General features: G+C 34.1%; 1 protein-coding gene and 1 pseudogene across 12 annotated transcripts; both read right to left on the reverse strand.

The window, feature by feature from the left end:
- Positions 1–9916, reverse strand: part of LOC132269221 (eukaryotic translation initiation factor 5B-like) — a 45447-nt pseudogene extending 35531 nt beyond the window's left edge.
- Positions 9179–14917, reverse strand: LOC132287327 (golgin candidate 6-like). 12 transcript variants are annotated; one of them, XM_059789790.1, is made up of 11 exons: positions 14516–14912; positions 13722–13794; positions 12108–12254; positions 11931–12004; positions 11774–11843; positions 11331–11384; positions 11122–11217; positions 10571–10621; positions 10361–10496; positions 9802–10155; positions 9179–9716 (listed from the first exon to the last, which is right to left on the reverse strand). In XM_059789790.1, exons 3-9 carry the CDS (start codon positions 12165–12167, stop codon positions 10380–10382), a joined length of 522 nt encoding a protein of 173 aa, XP_059645773.1. In that variant the 5' UTR covers positions 12168–12254; positions 13722–13794; positions 14516–14912; the 3' UTR covers positions 9179–9716; positions 9802–10155; positions 10361–10379. The 12 variants fall into 12 exon arrangements, with proteins under 12 accessions (XP_059645773.1, XP_059645807.1, XP_059645766.1 ...); XM_059789824.1 differs by having other exon boundaries at positions 9179–9556; positions 9648–9716; positions 9802–10496; XM_059789783.1 differs by having other exon boundaries at positions 9179–9556; positions 9642–9716; positions 9802–10496.
- Between the last annotated feature and the right edge of the window lie 1912 nt (positions 14918–16829).

Genomic DNA, 16829 nt, shown 5'->3' on the forward strand with positions numbered 1-16829 from the left:
CTTTGACATAGACGCTAGGTAGCATGACCATTTGAGTTAAATTATCGTAACTTAATAGGTTTGTAAAACATTAGGTCTTTGCATGCTCATCTCCTACGAGTAGCTTTATGTTACTCATCCACGTAGTGGGGACATTTTTCAGGTACTGGGATCAAGATTCGGGATTCACATCATGCTTGGATGATTTGTAAACTTGAAGTTCTCATTTCTTGTAAATGTTGGCTTGAAATGCCATTTATAGCTTTATATGTCAAAATGTGTAAATTTGATTTTATTTATGTAACGTGTACATAAGTATACCCTCTACGATGTATTTGACATATATGAGATGAGGCCATAGGGTAATGACATTTAATTTGTAAGCTATGCACTTTTACTTTCATGGTATTTTATTGAAAAAAATTGAAAAATGGCAAGTCATAACTTCACCATGTTGGCACCGGGTGTGGGAATTGCACTTTTTCACTTCCATCGGGTCCCTTCTATTTTTCTTGAAGTGTGGCCAGGGGCAAATCGGTCATTTGACCTCATTATGAATTTTAAAGTTTCAAAATTCCATTTTTAACCTTATTTTAGCTTTTTTTGGCCGTTGATAGGTCATATTTTGCATCAGCGGCTTTTAGGAGCCGCAGACCATTCCCGCGCACTTCATATCACTTATTACATTTGCGTGCATATTCGTTTCAGCTTAGAAATGCATTTAGGGTCAAATGCATACTTGGTGCAAAGTTGCATTTTTGCTGTTTTTGGGCTTATTCTGATTTAGGGGTATTCTGGGCATTTCACAGCGAGTTTTTTTTCATTTTCTTCCTCGTGGTCCGGTAGAAAACTCGATTTTAGGGAGGGGGGGGAGGGGGTTTCTTCTTCGTGTTTTTCCAGAAGACATCATCTTCTAGCCCGTTTCAACTCTCTGTTTTGGACAGTAATTTTTTTATTCCATCTGCAGATTTTCTGGCAGCAGCACTTGAGCACCATTTTGAGTTTATTTTTATGAAACTTTGAAGATTCATATCTTCTTCATCCGAACTCCGAATCAAGTGATTTTTGAGTCTAAGTTTATTAATTTTTACTTGTATATCCAATGGTTTGTACGGTTGCATCCAATTCTATCTAAAAGGACCATTTTACCTCTTGTCAAGTACCCTTGCCACACTGATTTGAAACCCAAAGATTTATTTTTATGAAACTTTGGAGTTTCATATCTTATTCATCCGGACTCCGAATCAAGTGATTCTTGAGTCTAGAATTATTAATTTTTCCTTATCTATCTAATGGTATGATAGGTATATAGTTTTATTTGGAAAGACCATTTTACCCCTGGTCAAGTACCCTTGCCGCATTGATTTAAAACCCAAAAGTTTAATTTTATGAAACTTTAGAGTTTCATATCTTCTTCATCTGGACTACGAATCAAGTGATTCCTGAGTCTAGATTTATTAATTTTTTCTTGTTTATCTAATGGTTTGCTTGGTTGCATCCAGTTTTATTAAAAGACCATTTTACCCCTGGTCAAGTACCCTTCCCATTTTATAATCTTAGCTTCCGCAATTGATTCTTTCGAGTTCCGTGACCTTATGGAAGGTCACCTTGTCATCCTAAGGATGTTGTATATCCCTGGAAATCTTGTTTATGTTTTTGCTTCCGCATTTCAGATCCGTTATCGGGTCAAGCTACGGTTCATCACAGGATGCACTGACTTGAAAAACCAGGGCCGTCACAATGAGATTTTGGTTGGAATGAAAGAGGAGGAAAATTGCATCTCATATTTTGAAATGATCTATTGTTTAATGTTATGGTTGACATTCCCATGATCCCTTTTTCTTATTCTCCTCTTCTTTGGTTATGGTTCACGGAATTTTTAGGAATGTACTTTAAACTTTTTCTACTGAGCTGTTCTTATTAACATTTTTCAAGAAATTTGGAGATGAACCGGTGAATTATATACATTCATGGATGTTGATGTAATTAGGATATTCATTCATGTTAAAGCTATGTAATTTTAGCCATGGTGGCTTTATTGTTATATTTTAATTCTTTAGATGATGTATAAAAAGAGATTTGTATAATTCGATTCTTAAATGTTGATTCACGTGTTTATTATTCTAATGATTTAATCTATTATTGATGAACTAGATGATGGCATGAGTTTTTATTTTCACGTTCACACACATTAGTAACAGTGGAACGAGGCAAAGGGTGTGTTTTTATCAACACGTTGTTTTTGGTCAGCATCTAATCGGTTAGATTATGTTTTGGGAAACATCTAACAGGTTACATTCCCCATCTAACCGATTAGATGGAATTGACAGTGGTGTCGTAAAATTTTAGCCAATCATCTGTGCGCACAGATCACTGAAGTGTGCGTACAGATGGGGGAGTGTGCACACAGATGAGGATTTGGGATTTTTCACGTTCAGTGGAACGATCATCTGATCGATTAGATAACACATCTAATCGGTTAAATAAACCCAATTTTCACTGTTTGTCCTCAACTTCTGTGTAATTACATATTTGACTCCAAATTTTGGCATATTTACATAATTACCCCAGACTTCAACCAAAATGACAGAAATACCCTTGAAGGGTACAAATGTTATATTTTGCCTAGAAAATGACAGTTTTACCCCTGGAAGGTTTAGAAGCTATACTTTGTGTAGTAAATGTCCACTTTACCCCTTTGGGATTTTAATCCTTAAATGACCATCGTAAAGGACTATTTTTCCCTTTTTGGGTTCTAAGGCACTGTTTGACCATGTTAAATTTCCGTTTTGCCCTTATAAGTTCTAAACCCACTATGATGTTGAGAAATGACCTTATTAACCCTGGACTTTATAATAACCATTGGATAACTATGGAAAATGACAGTTTTACCCTTAGTGGACATTAAAGTATTAAATTAATGTGAAATGACCATAGTACCCTTGTGTCACCTCGGGTTCGTGTAAGGATCCGGTTAGCGATCTGGATCCTTGGATTTGTGTCGTTACAGCCTGCTTTGCACTAGTTAAATAACCAATCTTCCCCCGCCCTTGGATAAACAACTTTACGGATTGAGACCACCGTAGAAAATTCTGTCCATTTAGCCGATGAGTGGTAATTTGGAGGATTGGATTTAACCAAAAATCATCTAGAATCAACGAAGAGAAATAGAATAATAAGTCTTCTATAATTCTGGTATAAACGACCAGAATTAACGATGACTATTTGTTGATTTTATCGGATAATCGGCAGAACAATGGAGTAATTCACAAGACAAGGAGATCAGATTGTTACAAAGTATTACAATATATTACAAGGTTTGTGGCAACAACTTGACCTCTTTTATGATTTTGAATGGAAGTGTGCAGGTGATAGTAAGTAGTTGAGAAAGACCATGTACTTGAATTTGGCTAGACTCAATGCTGAGTTAGACGAAGTGAGAGGACATATTCTAGGCAAAGAGCCACTTCCTACCACTAGAGAAGTCCTCTCAAAAGTTAGGAGGGAAGAAAGCCGTAGGTTGGTGATGATGGGAAAGAAATCCTTTAACACTCATAGTGAGAACTCTGCACTCAATGTAACAACCATTGAAATGGCAGGACCTGCAGTTAATCCAAAACCAACAAATCACCCACAGCGGAAGATTGAAGAGAAAACCAAGATCTTGTGTGATTTCTGTAACAAACCAAGGCACGCACGAGAAATATGCTGGAAACTACATGAAAACCAGCAAATTAGAAGGTAGGCGGATTTGGAAACAAGAATGGGCGTGGAATATAGGCTACTACTAAAACCGAGACATCTCTATTCAGTAAGGAGCAACTTGATCATCTTTCCAAACTGTTGAACCAAACTCAAGTTTCAAGTTTCTCCCTAGGGTCTCTTGCTGAAAAAGGTAGTTCTTTAAGTGCTCTCACTAGTTCTTTAAATTCGGCACCTTAAATCATTGATTCTGGGCCATCTGATCATATGACTAGTTTATCACATTTGTTCAATATGTATTTTCCAAGTTCTAGTCACTTAAAAATTTGTATTACTGATGGTAGTTTGTCTCCAATTGCAGGAAAAAGGTTCTATAATTGTCTCATAAAATCTTGTTTTAAAATCTGTCCTTCATGTGCCTAACCTTTCATGCAATCTTTCATCAGTTAGTAAACTCACCAAGGATTCCAACTGTGTTATCAAATTTCTTAATTCTCACTATGAATTTCAGGACCTATATTCGGGGAAGATGATTGGCAATGCTAGGATGGTTGATGGACTCTATTATTTTAATAATGAAATCTTCAAGAGTGGACAAGTTCAAGCTACAAGTAGTAGTGATATTTCTATTTCTATTAAAAGTCAAATAATGTTATGGTACTATAGGTTAGGCCATCCCAATTTCTCTTACTTAAAATATTTGTTTCATCCCTGTTCAAAAATTTAAATCCTTTATTATTTTAATGTGAATCTTGTTAATTATCAAAGCATCATCGTGTTTTTTATCCTTCTCATTTATATCAAGCATTTAAACCATTTTATTTGATTCATAGTGATGTGTGAGGGCCTTATTGGGCTACTAATATGACTAGAACTAGGTGGTTAATCACTTTTATTGATGACCATACTAGAGTGATCTTTTAAGAAAAAAATATGAGGCTGTGAGAGTGTTTAAAGAGTTCTATGCCATAATTGAAATCCAGTTTTAAACCCGAATTCAAGTATGTAGAACCGACAATGGAAAAGAATTCTCTAACTCTATTCTTGGTGATTTTTTGAAAGAAAATGATATTTTCCATCCGTCCACTTGCTTTAATACCTCATAGCAAAACGGGATAGTTGAGAAAAAAAAACCGCCATTTACTCGAGGTTGCTAGGGCAATAATGTTCACTATGGGGGTTTCTAAATATCTATGGGGTGAGCTGTTCTTACAGCTTCATACTTGATCAACAGAATGCCAACTAGGGTGTTGAAATTTGAGACGCCCTTAAACAACTTTCTGTCAGTTTTTCCCCATATTAGGATCTTCACCTCATTACCTTTTAAAGTGTCTGGATGTACTACTTTTGTACATGTTCATACACGGGACAGTTCAAAACTCGATACTAGGGCTGAAAAGTGTGTGTTTGTTAGGTACTCTCTTAAATTGAAAGGGTATAAATGTTTTAACCTCACCTCTAAAAAATTCTTTGTGAGTATGGATGTGACCTTTTTTGAGACTTAACCCTATTTCACAAAAAATACTCTTTAAGGGGAGAGTATTGAGAGGGAAGACCATTTTTGAGAAGTGTTGGGCTCTTTACCATTGCCGAGTGTTTCACCAAACTCTACCTTACCTACTGAACCTCTCCAAAGTCTATTGAGTCAAACATTATAGACTACACTTTAGGGGGAGAACTTCTTCAAATCCAACCTCAATCTGAGCTCTGTGTTTACTCTCAAAGAAAGAAGGATCAAAATAAAGAGCACCAGCCTACTACTTACCAAGAAAATTCTCTGGATAAAGGTAACTTAAATGAAACAGGTATTTCTGTCTTTAATCCATCTTTAATTCCTGAAACCAGCAATGAAGAAACCCTTTCTCATGACCTTGATATTCCTATTGCACTTAGAAATGGTACTCGCTCTTGTACCATGCATTATATTGCTAAATATGTGTCCTACCATTGATTGTCTCCAAATTATTAAGCTTTTATCACTAATCTCTTTAGTGTTTCAATTCCTAGAACTATACAGGAGGTCTTGAATCATACTGAGTGAAAGACAACAATTATGGAAGAGATGAGGGCTATTGATAAGAACAAAACTTAGGAGATTGTTGAGTTGCCAAAGGAAAAGAAGACCGTAGGCTGCAAATGGGTATTCACGGTCAAATATAAGGCTAATGGTAATATTGAGAGATATAAGGGAGACTCGTAGCTAAAGGCTTCCCCCAAACATATAGAATAGATTACCAGGAAACCTTTGCCCCTCGGTGGCAAAGGTAAATTCCATACGGGTGCTGTTGTCTCTTGTTGCAAGCTTGAGTTGGCATTACAACAGTTAGATGTAAAGAATGCGTTCTTAAATGGTGAGCTAGAGAAAGAAGTGTTTATGAATCTACCACCAGGATTTGAAAATGATTATGGAGCTGGAAAGGTGTGTAAATTGAAGAAATCGCTATATGGTTTGAAACAATCACCCAGAGCATGGTTTGATCGATTCACTAAAGCTATTAAGGGTCATAGATATTGTCAAAGTTAGGCTGATCACACTCTATTCTACAAATATTCAAATGATAGTAAGATAGCCATACTTATTGTTTATGTGGATGACATAATTTTGACAGGAGATAATAAAAGAGAATTGGAGGATTTGAAGTCTTTTCTTGCAATGGAATTTGAGATAAAAGATCTTAGAGCTTTGAAATACTTCCTAGGAATGAAATTTGCCAGATCCAAGAAGGGGATATTTGTCTCTCAAAGGAAGTATGTGTTGGATTTACTTATGGAGATAGGTTTACTTGGCTGCAAACTGGTGGAAACAATTTAAAGTTGCAGGCAGCAAGTGCAGAAAAAGTGGTGAACCGAGAGCAATTCCAAAGGCTGGTTGGAAGACTCATTTATCTTTCACACACTCGGCCAGATATTGCCTTTGCAGTGAGCACAGTGAATCAATTTTTGCACTCACCGGGAGAAGAACACTTTGAGGCAGTTTACCAGATTCTCAAATACCTAAAGGGATCACATGGAAGAGGTTTGTTGTTTGAAAACCATGGCCATCTAAGGATTGAAGCCTATACCGATGTTGATTGAGCAGGTAGTGTGATGGATAGAAGGTCTACTTCAAGTTACTGTACTTATGTTGGTGGCAACTTAGTTACTTGGAGGAGCAAGAAGCAAATTGTTGTAGCAAGGAGTAGTGCAGAAGCTGAGTTCATAATAGTTGCTCATGGAATTTGTGAATTTTTGTGGCTGAAAAGATTACTTGAAGATCTTAAAATCTCAAGTCTGATGCCTATGAAGCTATAGTGTGATAATAAAGTTGCAATCAACATAGTTCACAATCCTGTCCAACATGAAGGACTAAGCATGTGGAAGTTGATCGACATTTTATTAAGGAGAAATTGGAAGGAGTGATATGTATGCCCTATATTCCTAACGGAGAATAGGTAGCAAATATCCTCACTAAAGGATTATCGAAGGGGAAATTTGACAATCTTACATGCAAGCTTGGAATGCAAGATATGTTTCGAGCCAACTTGAGGAGTGTGGAAAGATCAAGGCTAAATTGTTAGGAAATTAGTTAGTAAAGATTTTTAGGAATTATCTATAGTTAAATAGTTGATTTTTTTAAATTATATTATAGGAATTATGATCTGTATATATCTTTTCTTTAGAATTTGTAAGACACTTCTATACATATAGGCCTGTAAACTGACACGTGATATGAAAAGAGAATATCAGAATTTATTCTTTTTCCCTTTGTGTTCAATATCATACTTAAAGAAAAGGAGGGATTTATATGACCTGAGTGACCTTCTCATTAAATTCTTTTTTAACATATTTTAATTGTTTCTCCATTGTGTTCCGGATCGGTGCATTGCAGCAAGTTTTCCACCCACTAAGTCTATCCACCTGCAAATTATGAAATCAAAGAAACAAAATCAAACCTAAAAAGGGAACAAAATCAAAAGCAATGGAGGTTCAGAAGGTATTATTACATTGTAATCTCACCTTGTTCAACGCAACAATGAATTCTGTGTTCCTCATTTTCAGAAGATGTAGTGATTCAATGGTCTGCGGTTTTAACTCATGCTGCATTATGTCAACCACCAAAATCGCAATATCACATAAATCTGAACCCCAAGACCGTAAATTAGTGAACTCTGTGTGTCCAGGTGTATCAATAACCAATAGACCTGGAACATTCAGCTTTACATCATCTTTTAATTCCTTAGTTCACTCACGCATGTTCTCTGCAGGAATATATGTCGCACCAATTTGCTGAGTAATCCTTCCAGCCTCACCTTCCTGGACATTAGTGCCTCACATACAATCAAGCAGCTTGGTTTTGCCAGCATCGACATGACCCATAACACAGCAAATTGGGGAACGAAGATTAATTTCACTCTGGTTAGAGAGAGCATCACCATTCTGAGCCTCATTTTTCCCTGTAATCAACTTCTTTGCGCTTATTTTATTTTTTTTTATTTTTTATTTTTTATTTATTTATTTATTTTTTTTTTTCCTGTAACCGCATTCTCAAGATATATATATATATATCCCCCACAATTCTAGAAACTCTCCCCGTCAAATATACACACTTCTTTCCCTTTTTGTTACAAATTGACAAATAAAGTCCAAAAAAGAAGGGAAAAAAAATAATGTGGGAGAATTAACAAGAAGAGAGATCAAAACTATCATTCATGAATAATATAAATAAGACCAATCATGGTCAAAATCACACACATGATATCTCCAACCAATTAAAAACAAAATTTCCTAAAAGGAAAATCTTTTTGGATTGTTTTTCAAATTTTTATTTTTTATTTTTCTGATATTGGATCAAAAATGATGAGATAGCAATTTCTATTAATTTGAAGCATACATGAGATCCAAAAATTTCAAAAGAATATAAGAGAATTTGAAAATACAAAATTTTTAGACACCACAAATTATTCAATCTAATCAATTCTCAAGCCACTACAACATTTCTGGCTTTTACTAACGCTCAAAAGCACTGGTAAAAGTCTAAAAAAGCGCTGGTAATTCAATTACCAGCGCTTTTGAAAAGGCGTTGGTAATTCCAGTGTCTGTAGGCCTTTACCAGTGCTTTTTCGGAAGCGCTGGTAAAATCCTTTTACCAGTGCTTTTTCAGAAAGCGCTGGCATAGAGTATTTACCAGCGCTTTCTGGAAAAGCGTTGGTAAAAAGACTTTACCAGCGCTTTCTACAGAAGTGCTGGTAGAGTGTATTTACCAGCGATTTTTGCTAAAGCGCTGGTAAAAGGTAATTTTAATTTTTTTTTCCTCCCCCCCCCTATGCCAGCGCTTCTTAAAAGAGCGCTGGTAAAGGGTTTCTTTTTTTTTATTTTTATTTTTATTTTTATATATATATATATATATATATATTTAATAGTTTTTGGAAAATAATTTATATATATATATATATATATTTTTATTTTTAATTTTTGGGAAAAAATATCAGTACAACTATTGCAACTACCAACTACTAAATGTCATCCAACATAACACAAGTTAATATAAAAATACCATCCAAATTGTTTTTACATAATACAACCACAAAGTTAACCATGCCAATATGAAAATTACCATCAAAATTGGCTACTAATACAACCACAAGTTAAGCTGATAAATGTCAACCAAAAAGCAAAAATGTATACTAATACAACCACAAGTTAACCTGCCAATATACCATCCAAATTGTCTAAATAAAGCTACTAAATGTCAGACAAAAAGAATTAAGAATTTTTAACAAATGTAGTACAAGTTTTTCAAAAAGAACCCATCCAAGGTGAAGGAAATTCAGAAAGCACAGCCATGACCCCATCTTCAACTTCAACAAGTCTTGTTGCCCATTAGATTTGAATTACCCTACATTTTTTTATAAATTCATTACGCACACATTATAATAAATGAAAATTTAACATATATATAAGAGAAATTAAAAGTTCATAACCTTAACTGAATTGACATCACGACTATAAAATGAATTTGGGGATACTCTAGGAGGAGCATTTAAAGAATCAAAACCCTTCAAAATAAGAAAACAAAATACATGAAATCTTGGCATAAGTAAACATATATTTAATAAAGAGTAAAACTAATAATAAATATACCTGTCCACTGTTGTTGCATCTGCATTAGCATAACCACCTGTTGTTGTAAATTTTCTAACATGTTATCATAGTTGGCTCGTAAATTTTCCAACTTGTTGTCATACTCGGCTTGCATTTTTGAAATGCTCTCCTGCAACTCTACGCGTGCAGCACGTGCCTCTCATCAGATTTTTTCGCATTATTAATTAGTTCAACTTTACTAGGAGAGGGCCCCCAAACATCGCTTGGTGTAGGCCCGAAGCCAAGTATCCGCACACAACCAGTTCTCTCTTCTCCCCTCACAATGGAGAACAAATCATTGGAACTACCAATAGGCGAGTCAGAGTAACTTTTTTGAAGTTCTTTTATGTTTTCCTGCCAAAAAAAAAAAAAAAAAAGTTTGAACTACCATGAGTATTACTATGAAACATCCGGACAGATCTAATGAAATGAATAATAGAACAAGAATCCAGAAACAGCTGAACAGAAAAGTAATTAGATAATAAATTGGTAATGATGAAAGCCAAAGTGTTCTGAAACAGCAGTGCATTACACAATGTGAAAATATAGTTGTACATACCTTTGAACTTTCATACAATCTAAAGCTTCAAAATATTCACACCCACTTCATTTACAGACAAAATGCTAGAAATTAAAGGAATGCTAAAAATTGTGCGCAATATGGAATCAAAGCCTAACGTCTCCCTCAAAAGTACCTATAGAATACCGACCACGGTTAGCAACAGAAAGAACTGCACAGTAATAATGAAAACAATAGAAAGCCCAAAACCTGATTGGATGCATTGTTACATAGGAGATTGTTCAACAATTCGAGACAGTCCTGTGCAATGACAAATATATCAGCAACATTATCAGTCATATATTTAAACTCCTCACAGTGCACTTCAAATGCTTGAAAATATGAATGAGAATTCAACACAATCAGAATTAGATGATGGTAGAAGATTTTTAAGGTGCAGATGGTGCACGCAAGATGGTTCGTAAGAACAGCAAACCATCAAGCATAAACCAAGTTAAAATGTAGACAAGGGCATTAAAGGAATCACTAGAAGTAGAAACTAAGGTGGAATCTTTGGAAGTCGGAATTTTTATGTAATTCGTAGTACTTAGTACATTCACTTTGAGCAGTTTGAAGTGGACTACTCAAACCTTAGTAAATATTGAAGTGGCATAAAAGGAAAGATAACCAATACCACTAATTCTTCTCATAAGATCACTTGCATAGCAACAGAAATATTAGCCAAAAACCTAGAAAGGAAAATAGCAGAACCGTCAAACAAACAATTATATAAATGAACAAATTGTAGTTCAGTAAATCACCTGCACAACGACGCCACCTTCTGAACCCCCTTCCTCATTTACAATACCTAAAATCTTGTCAAAAGTACCTTCAAAGACCACGATTTTTTGAATTTCCTAACATTATGAATATCGGTTAGTGAAGCAGAACCAAAAAAGGGTACCAAGAGTTTGAGATTGGATCAGAAATAGAAAACAAAAATGACAAAAAAAAATAACGAAGAGCTCACCTCAGCTTCACGTGTCAAGTAAGTTAGGAGTAACAAGGCTTCGTTTCGTATAACCTAGAAGGTAGCCACATATTTTTCAGCATCCAACAACAAGAAGAACAAGACAAAAGGACGTAAACTTCACATTTTTTGTTTGACAGAAAGTTCCATTAGGCAAAATCCAGTTCAGGAATTTTTTTAGATTAATTAAAGTAAATGCCTAATATTTAGGATATTGAAAAAGAAATAAACAACGCTACTGAATATATACGTCCACTAACTTGTGATAAATTTTCTATTATTGGTATAAAAATATAAATTATTTGGGAATGGCTAATGTTTAGGACATTGAACAAGAAATTATCAAGGTTATGCCCAGAACACTCGTAAACTTTTGTCGAACTATGGTGTAAAAATATAAAATATTTGAAAATAAAATTAAATAAACAGCAAAAAATTCATACCTCACGATCCATAAGCATATCCATAAGCCGAGTGATACCACGAGGAATGGTCAGGATGGCTTCCTGTAACCTGAACAGGAACTCAACAAATTCTATTCTACCATGATCCAGAGATCCAAAATTTTAAAAAGAAAGAAAGGGGCCGTGGAAAGAGTACCTATTTGGAGAATTTGTAAGAAGGGCCGTCAAAAGTTGAAGTGTATAATACCGTACATTGAAATCCTCCTCCGACTGCCAAAAACATACTTAACAAAATGAGCAGGTATAGGCAAAATAAAATAAAATTCAATAGATACATTATTCAGGTTCAAAGATCATGATATCTAATTCTCACCAACAGACTTAGAAGAAGAGAAATGCTTTCTGCTTCCCTAGAAAGCAAATCAGTGTTCATTAAAGCTGGTTGAACCTCATTCTTTGGCCCTTTTAGATGATTAATTGGAGTCAAAGCACTAACAAGAGTTTCAAGAGCACCTCGGACCTGCAAGCCTCCGAAGCAACATCAGTCATTTTATGATATATAAAATGGGATGGGTAACACATTATAAAGATTGTACACTACAGTGTAAAAGCAGAAAGGACCACACTATTTTCCATTAGCAGAATTAAGAGGTGGTCTGATGCAGCAGGATGGGTAACCACAACAATTAACACAGCTCAGTTCCTTGAAGCTCTAAGTGAGTATTAAAGAAAATAGGATTTGTAAATGGACAACGGGATTAAAGAGTATCCAAAAACACTGTACTCTGCAAGAAAATTTTAATGTGGTATAAACTAAGAGTGTTTCTGAAAATGCTACATTTCAGATGTTGATTATGTATTTATATGATATTAAATGTTAATAGTGGCATATATGGACAACATCATAATTTCTTTGATAACGAACAAATAAGTGTACATCAATGAAAAAAATTCCAGCTTGATATAATATAAAACGTGTAAAAATGACAAAAGGCTTCATAAAAGAAAACCCCCCGAGAAGTAGTAATAGAATTGACCTGACAGAATATTCAATAAACTATTGGAAATATTTTATATATATATATATTTTATTTTTTGTGAAGGACCAAGGGAGAAGTAAATAAACAAGTCAAGAATAATAATAATAATAAGTTAATTAGCACTTCCCACCCCTCTCCAACACAAATACACAAGTTCAAATGACATTTTGTTGATTCAGATGATTATGAAGTTTGATTCTCTACATTAAGGCACGTGAATTATACATCTACGTGATCATAAAGACTAAAATGACTAGTAGTGGGGACAGCCAAAGTGGTAGGTTTGATGATCATCAATTCTTCATCTCCAATGAATGAGAGTTAGATTAAATTGCCAATTTATTGAGCTCAAATCCTTTAATTCTGGAGTAGTTAGGTGGGAAAAAAAGAATGGCATTTGATGGAGATTTAATTCGGTAGTACTGGAGTTAGGTAGCGTCATCTTTCATAAGAATTATTGAAAGGCTCTGCGTGTTGAGTGAAACTTTGTGTTCAAATCGTTTTATAATATTTTCTTAATAAAATATTCAAGTGTTCTCTTGAATATTGGATGTCTTTTTTAATAAACTTTTAACTCTTAAAGAAGAACGTTTCTTTTAGGAAATTCTTACTACATACTTCTTCTGTCCCAAAAAAAGATTACTCTTTTAGAAAACTGTACAGAAAAAGTATACAGTAAGAGAATTTTTAAGCCCCATATTTTTGTATCCTTAATTGTCTTAGAGGATCCAATTTCGATTCCCAACTAATCATATTGAGATTTGTTTGAATTTTAATTGATATTTATATACAGTATTATTTTAACCACCAAACATTAAAAAATAGTAATAAATAATATTATTAATTTTAATTAAAAACAAACTGTATATTATTTATATACAGTTTTCTCAATGTTCGAACACAAAAAAAAAAAAACAAACAAAAAAAAAAAAACAGAAAGAAATTACCTGAAAAACGAAATCAGACTAATCAACGACAAAACTTGTTCCAACAATCCAAGCTACGATCGATTATTTCCTCCTATACAAAGAAAAAAAAAATTGAAAACAACAATCTTAGGTACAGAATGAGATCAAATAGTGGTTGCAGAATCATTGAAATTGGGAGGATGCGTTGTTGCGTGAACTAAATTCCAAATCAAACCCACCTAATCTTGTTTACACTGCGATTTTTCGATCAATTGTGATTAAACTGATTTTGTGCATATAAGTTATTTAGTTACACGACACTTATAAACAACTTTTGTTTCATCAATAGAACTATAATTTTATGAGTACGACCTCTTTTGAGATCTCCTTGCTATGGACAATGACCCCAACCTAAATAATGGTAAGTTTGGTTTTTTCATCATTTTGACATTGAGAAAATTATTACATTGGAACACTATGCAATGATCATAGTTGCGCTCCCAAATTCTCCGGTCGCTAAGCTGTCAACAAATTTCATTCCTCATCAACTCGAAATTAGGGTTTCATGATTCGTACTTGGAGAATTATAAACACGGGAAAAGAAAATCAATGAAAATGGGGGAGAGTAATAATTTTCATTGTTTATCAAATTAGAGTCAAAATAAATGCTTATCGTTGAAAGTTCATATAATACTTGATAAATAAATAGAAGTGCCTTTAAGCAATATTTGTTCTAGATTTTTATGAATTTTATTCATACGCAATGATATAAATATAAGAAGTCTCATTCTATAAATTGACATGGTATAATAAAAATCTCAAATCAAACCCACCTGATCTTGTTTACTGCTTTGGCTGCTTCCGTATTCTCGGCTTGATGACGACACTTCTTCCCCTACGCACTCGAAGCCGAATTGCTTCAAAATCTACTTAGATGATGTCTGGAATAGGAATGGTTGGGTTGGGAATAGGAAGACAGAGAGAGTGATGGTTCAAGCTTTCACTTTAAGAAGTTCGAATCGTTGACCGGTGATGGAAGGGCGAGACCGTGATGAGAGAGCTGTGATGGAAGGCGAGAGAACGACTGAGAGAGCTGGGATGGAAGGCATGATGAGAGAGCTGTGATGGAAGGTGCGACCGGTGATGAGAGAGTTGTGATGGAAGGCGCGACCGGTGATGAGAAGGCGAGAGAACGGATGATGGATTAGGGCTATTGCAAAATGCGATTAGGGCTATATTGTAAATTGAAATGGGAAAGTGGAGAATACTATGTTAATTCCCCACAAAACGACGTAGTTTTAGGGCCCAAATATTCTATATATAAATGGAGGGAAAAAATGGAGGGGAGGTAAAAAAATGGAGGGAAGTAGAAAAATGGGGACACCTATACCAGCACTCCTACAAAAAGTGCTGGTACTATTACACCTATACTAGCACTTTTAAAAAAAGCGCTGGTATATGCGATTACACCTATAGGTACAATTACACCTATAGCGCTGGTAATATTAGACCTATACAAGCGATCCTAGAAAAAGCGTTGGTAAAAACCTAATATGTTGTAGTGAGCATTCAATCACAACATGAAATTTAACTTGCAATTTTTATAAAAATTTAGAAATTTACCAAACAAGTTCACATATGTGTGTGTGCAATCCAATCTCATCAATTTCAATCAAAATACATTGACCAATTGTCTAAATCATATTGATCAAAAAGTATCAAAATAAAATTGTTTTGAGCAAATTTTACTAAGTAAGATGACTTTCACTCTAAAGAGTAAAAAACAATTCTCTATTTCGACTTATCTCCTCTTTTCTTTTTACTCAATTAGCTTCTCTTCAAAGTCTAGTAGGAGCTTTCGAACTAGTCTCAATATTTAGCTTTTTCCTTATCAAAGATTTTCAGCATTCTTTTGATTTTTCTTTTCTTTTCATGCTAATTTTTTTTTTTTTTTTTTCAAACACATGCTCTATTTTTAAAAAAAAAAAAATAATAACCTTTATAACTTTTATGAGCAATATGACCTAGTCGACTTGGCAATGATTTTCAATTAAATTTTCTCAGAGTTGGACCAGTGTACATAAAAAATATGAACTCAAGAGACTCATTTCTAAAAAGAAATAAACAAAGCAAATTGTCTTTTAATTTATAGATTACACATCAAGAATCTTTTCATCAAATAATCATACGTCCCCAATTTACATTAAAAAATGATTAATTCAAGAGAAATAATTATCACTCATGTATTGACGAGAAAAAAATAATCATTACTTTCTCATGAAAGAAAAACAACCTAAATCCTAAACTACAAGATATGGTCCAATGGAAAAGAAAGACATCAAAACATAGTATATGACCATAAAACCTTTTTATGATTTACTCTCGGGGTTTTGCACCCAATGACCTATTGAAAACAAATTCCATAGCATCTATAGGCACATACAAAAAAAATATTGTTTCCAGATATCCCAATTGGTCAAATTCGAAGCAAGTGTCCCCCAAATCCTCTTTCTTCACCCAAACAACTTTCACCTTCAACTTTTGAAGAAATTTTTTAGAAACATCAAGAACATTCTTTTTCTTATGTGAATTCCTTTTAGCATGAAATTTTTTAGATTTATTCTAATTATTTTGTTTTCAAACATGAAATCTATTTTGTGCAAAGGAATTAAAACCATGAAAATCAGAACAAGAATTATCCCTTCACTTCTTGTAACAAAGGTGTTGACTATGTCCATTCTACCACAATAAGAACAATAAAGTACCTTGGACACATTCTTAGCATGCATAGGCTGAACAAAAAGTTTAGGCTTAACATTAGGCACATTCAAGTTCATGAGTTTAACAAAAACAGTTTGACCCTTTTTACTAGATGAAGCTTCATTAAAATCTAATCCAGTTTTATCACTTACATGCTTACCAACACTAATTATCTTATCAAGCTTAATCTATCTAGAAGTAAAAGCAATTAATTTCTCTTTAGATTTTTCCAATTCAGGTTCAAAAAAATTAATTTTAGTAACAAGAGATTATCTAACAAAATTAGTTTGACTTACCTCACTCTCAAGGAATTATACTTTACCTTGAAATTTCTAAATTTCAACTTTATTCTCCTTAAGCAATTTCTATTTTTACTCATTCTCCTTC

This window comes from Cornus florida, unplaced genomic scaffold (genome assembly GCF_030987335.1).
Source record: "Cornus florida cultivar Cherokee Brave unplaced genomic scaffold, ASM3098733v1 CherokeeBrave_3.0.0_Hap2_Chr01, whole genome shotgun sequence".
Lineage (NCBI taxonomy): Eukaryota > Viridiplantae > Streptophyta > Magnoliopsida > Cornales > Cornaceae > Cornus > Cornus florida.

Coding starts and splice junctions, on each gene's coding strand:
- LOC132287327 (XM_059789795.1), bottom strand. CDS start 12,167: ATGAACACTGATTTGCTTTCTAGGGAAGCAGAAAGCATTTCTCTTCTT. Junction 11,844..11,930: donor CTTACAAATTCTCCAAATAG/GTACTCTTTCCA, acceptor GTTCCTGTTCAG/GTTACAGGAAGCCATCCTGA. Junction 11,385..11,773: donor ATATGCTTATGGATCGTGAG/GTATGAATTTTT, acceptor GCTACCTTCTAG/GTTATACGAAACGAAGCCTT.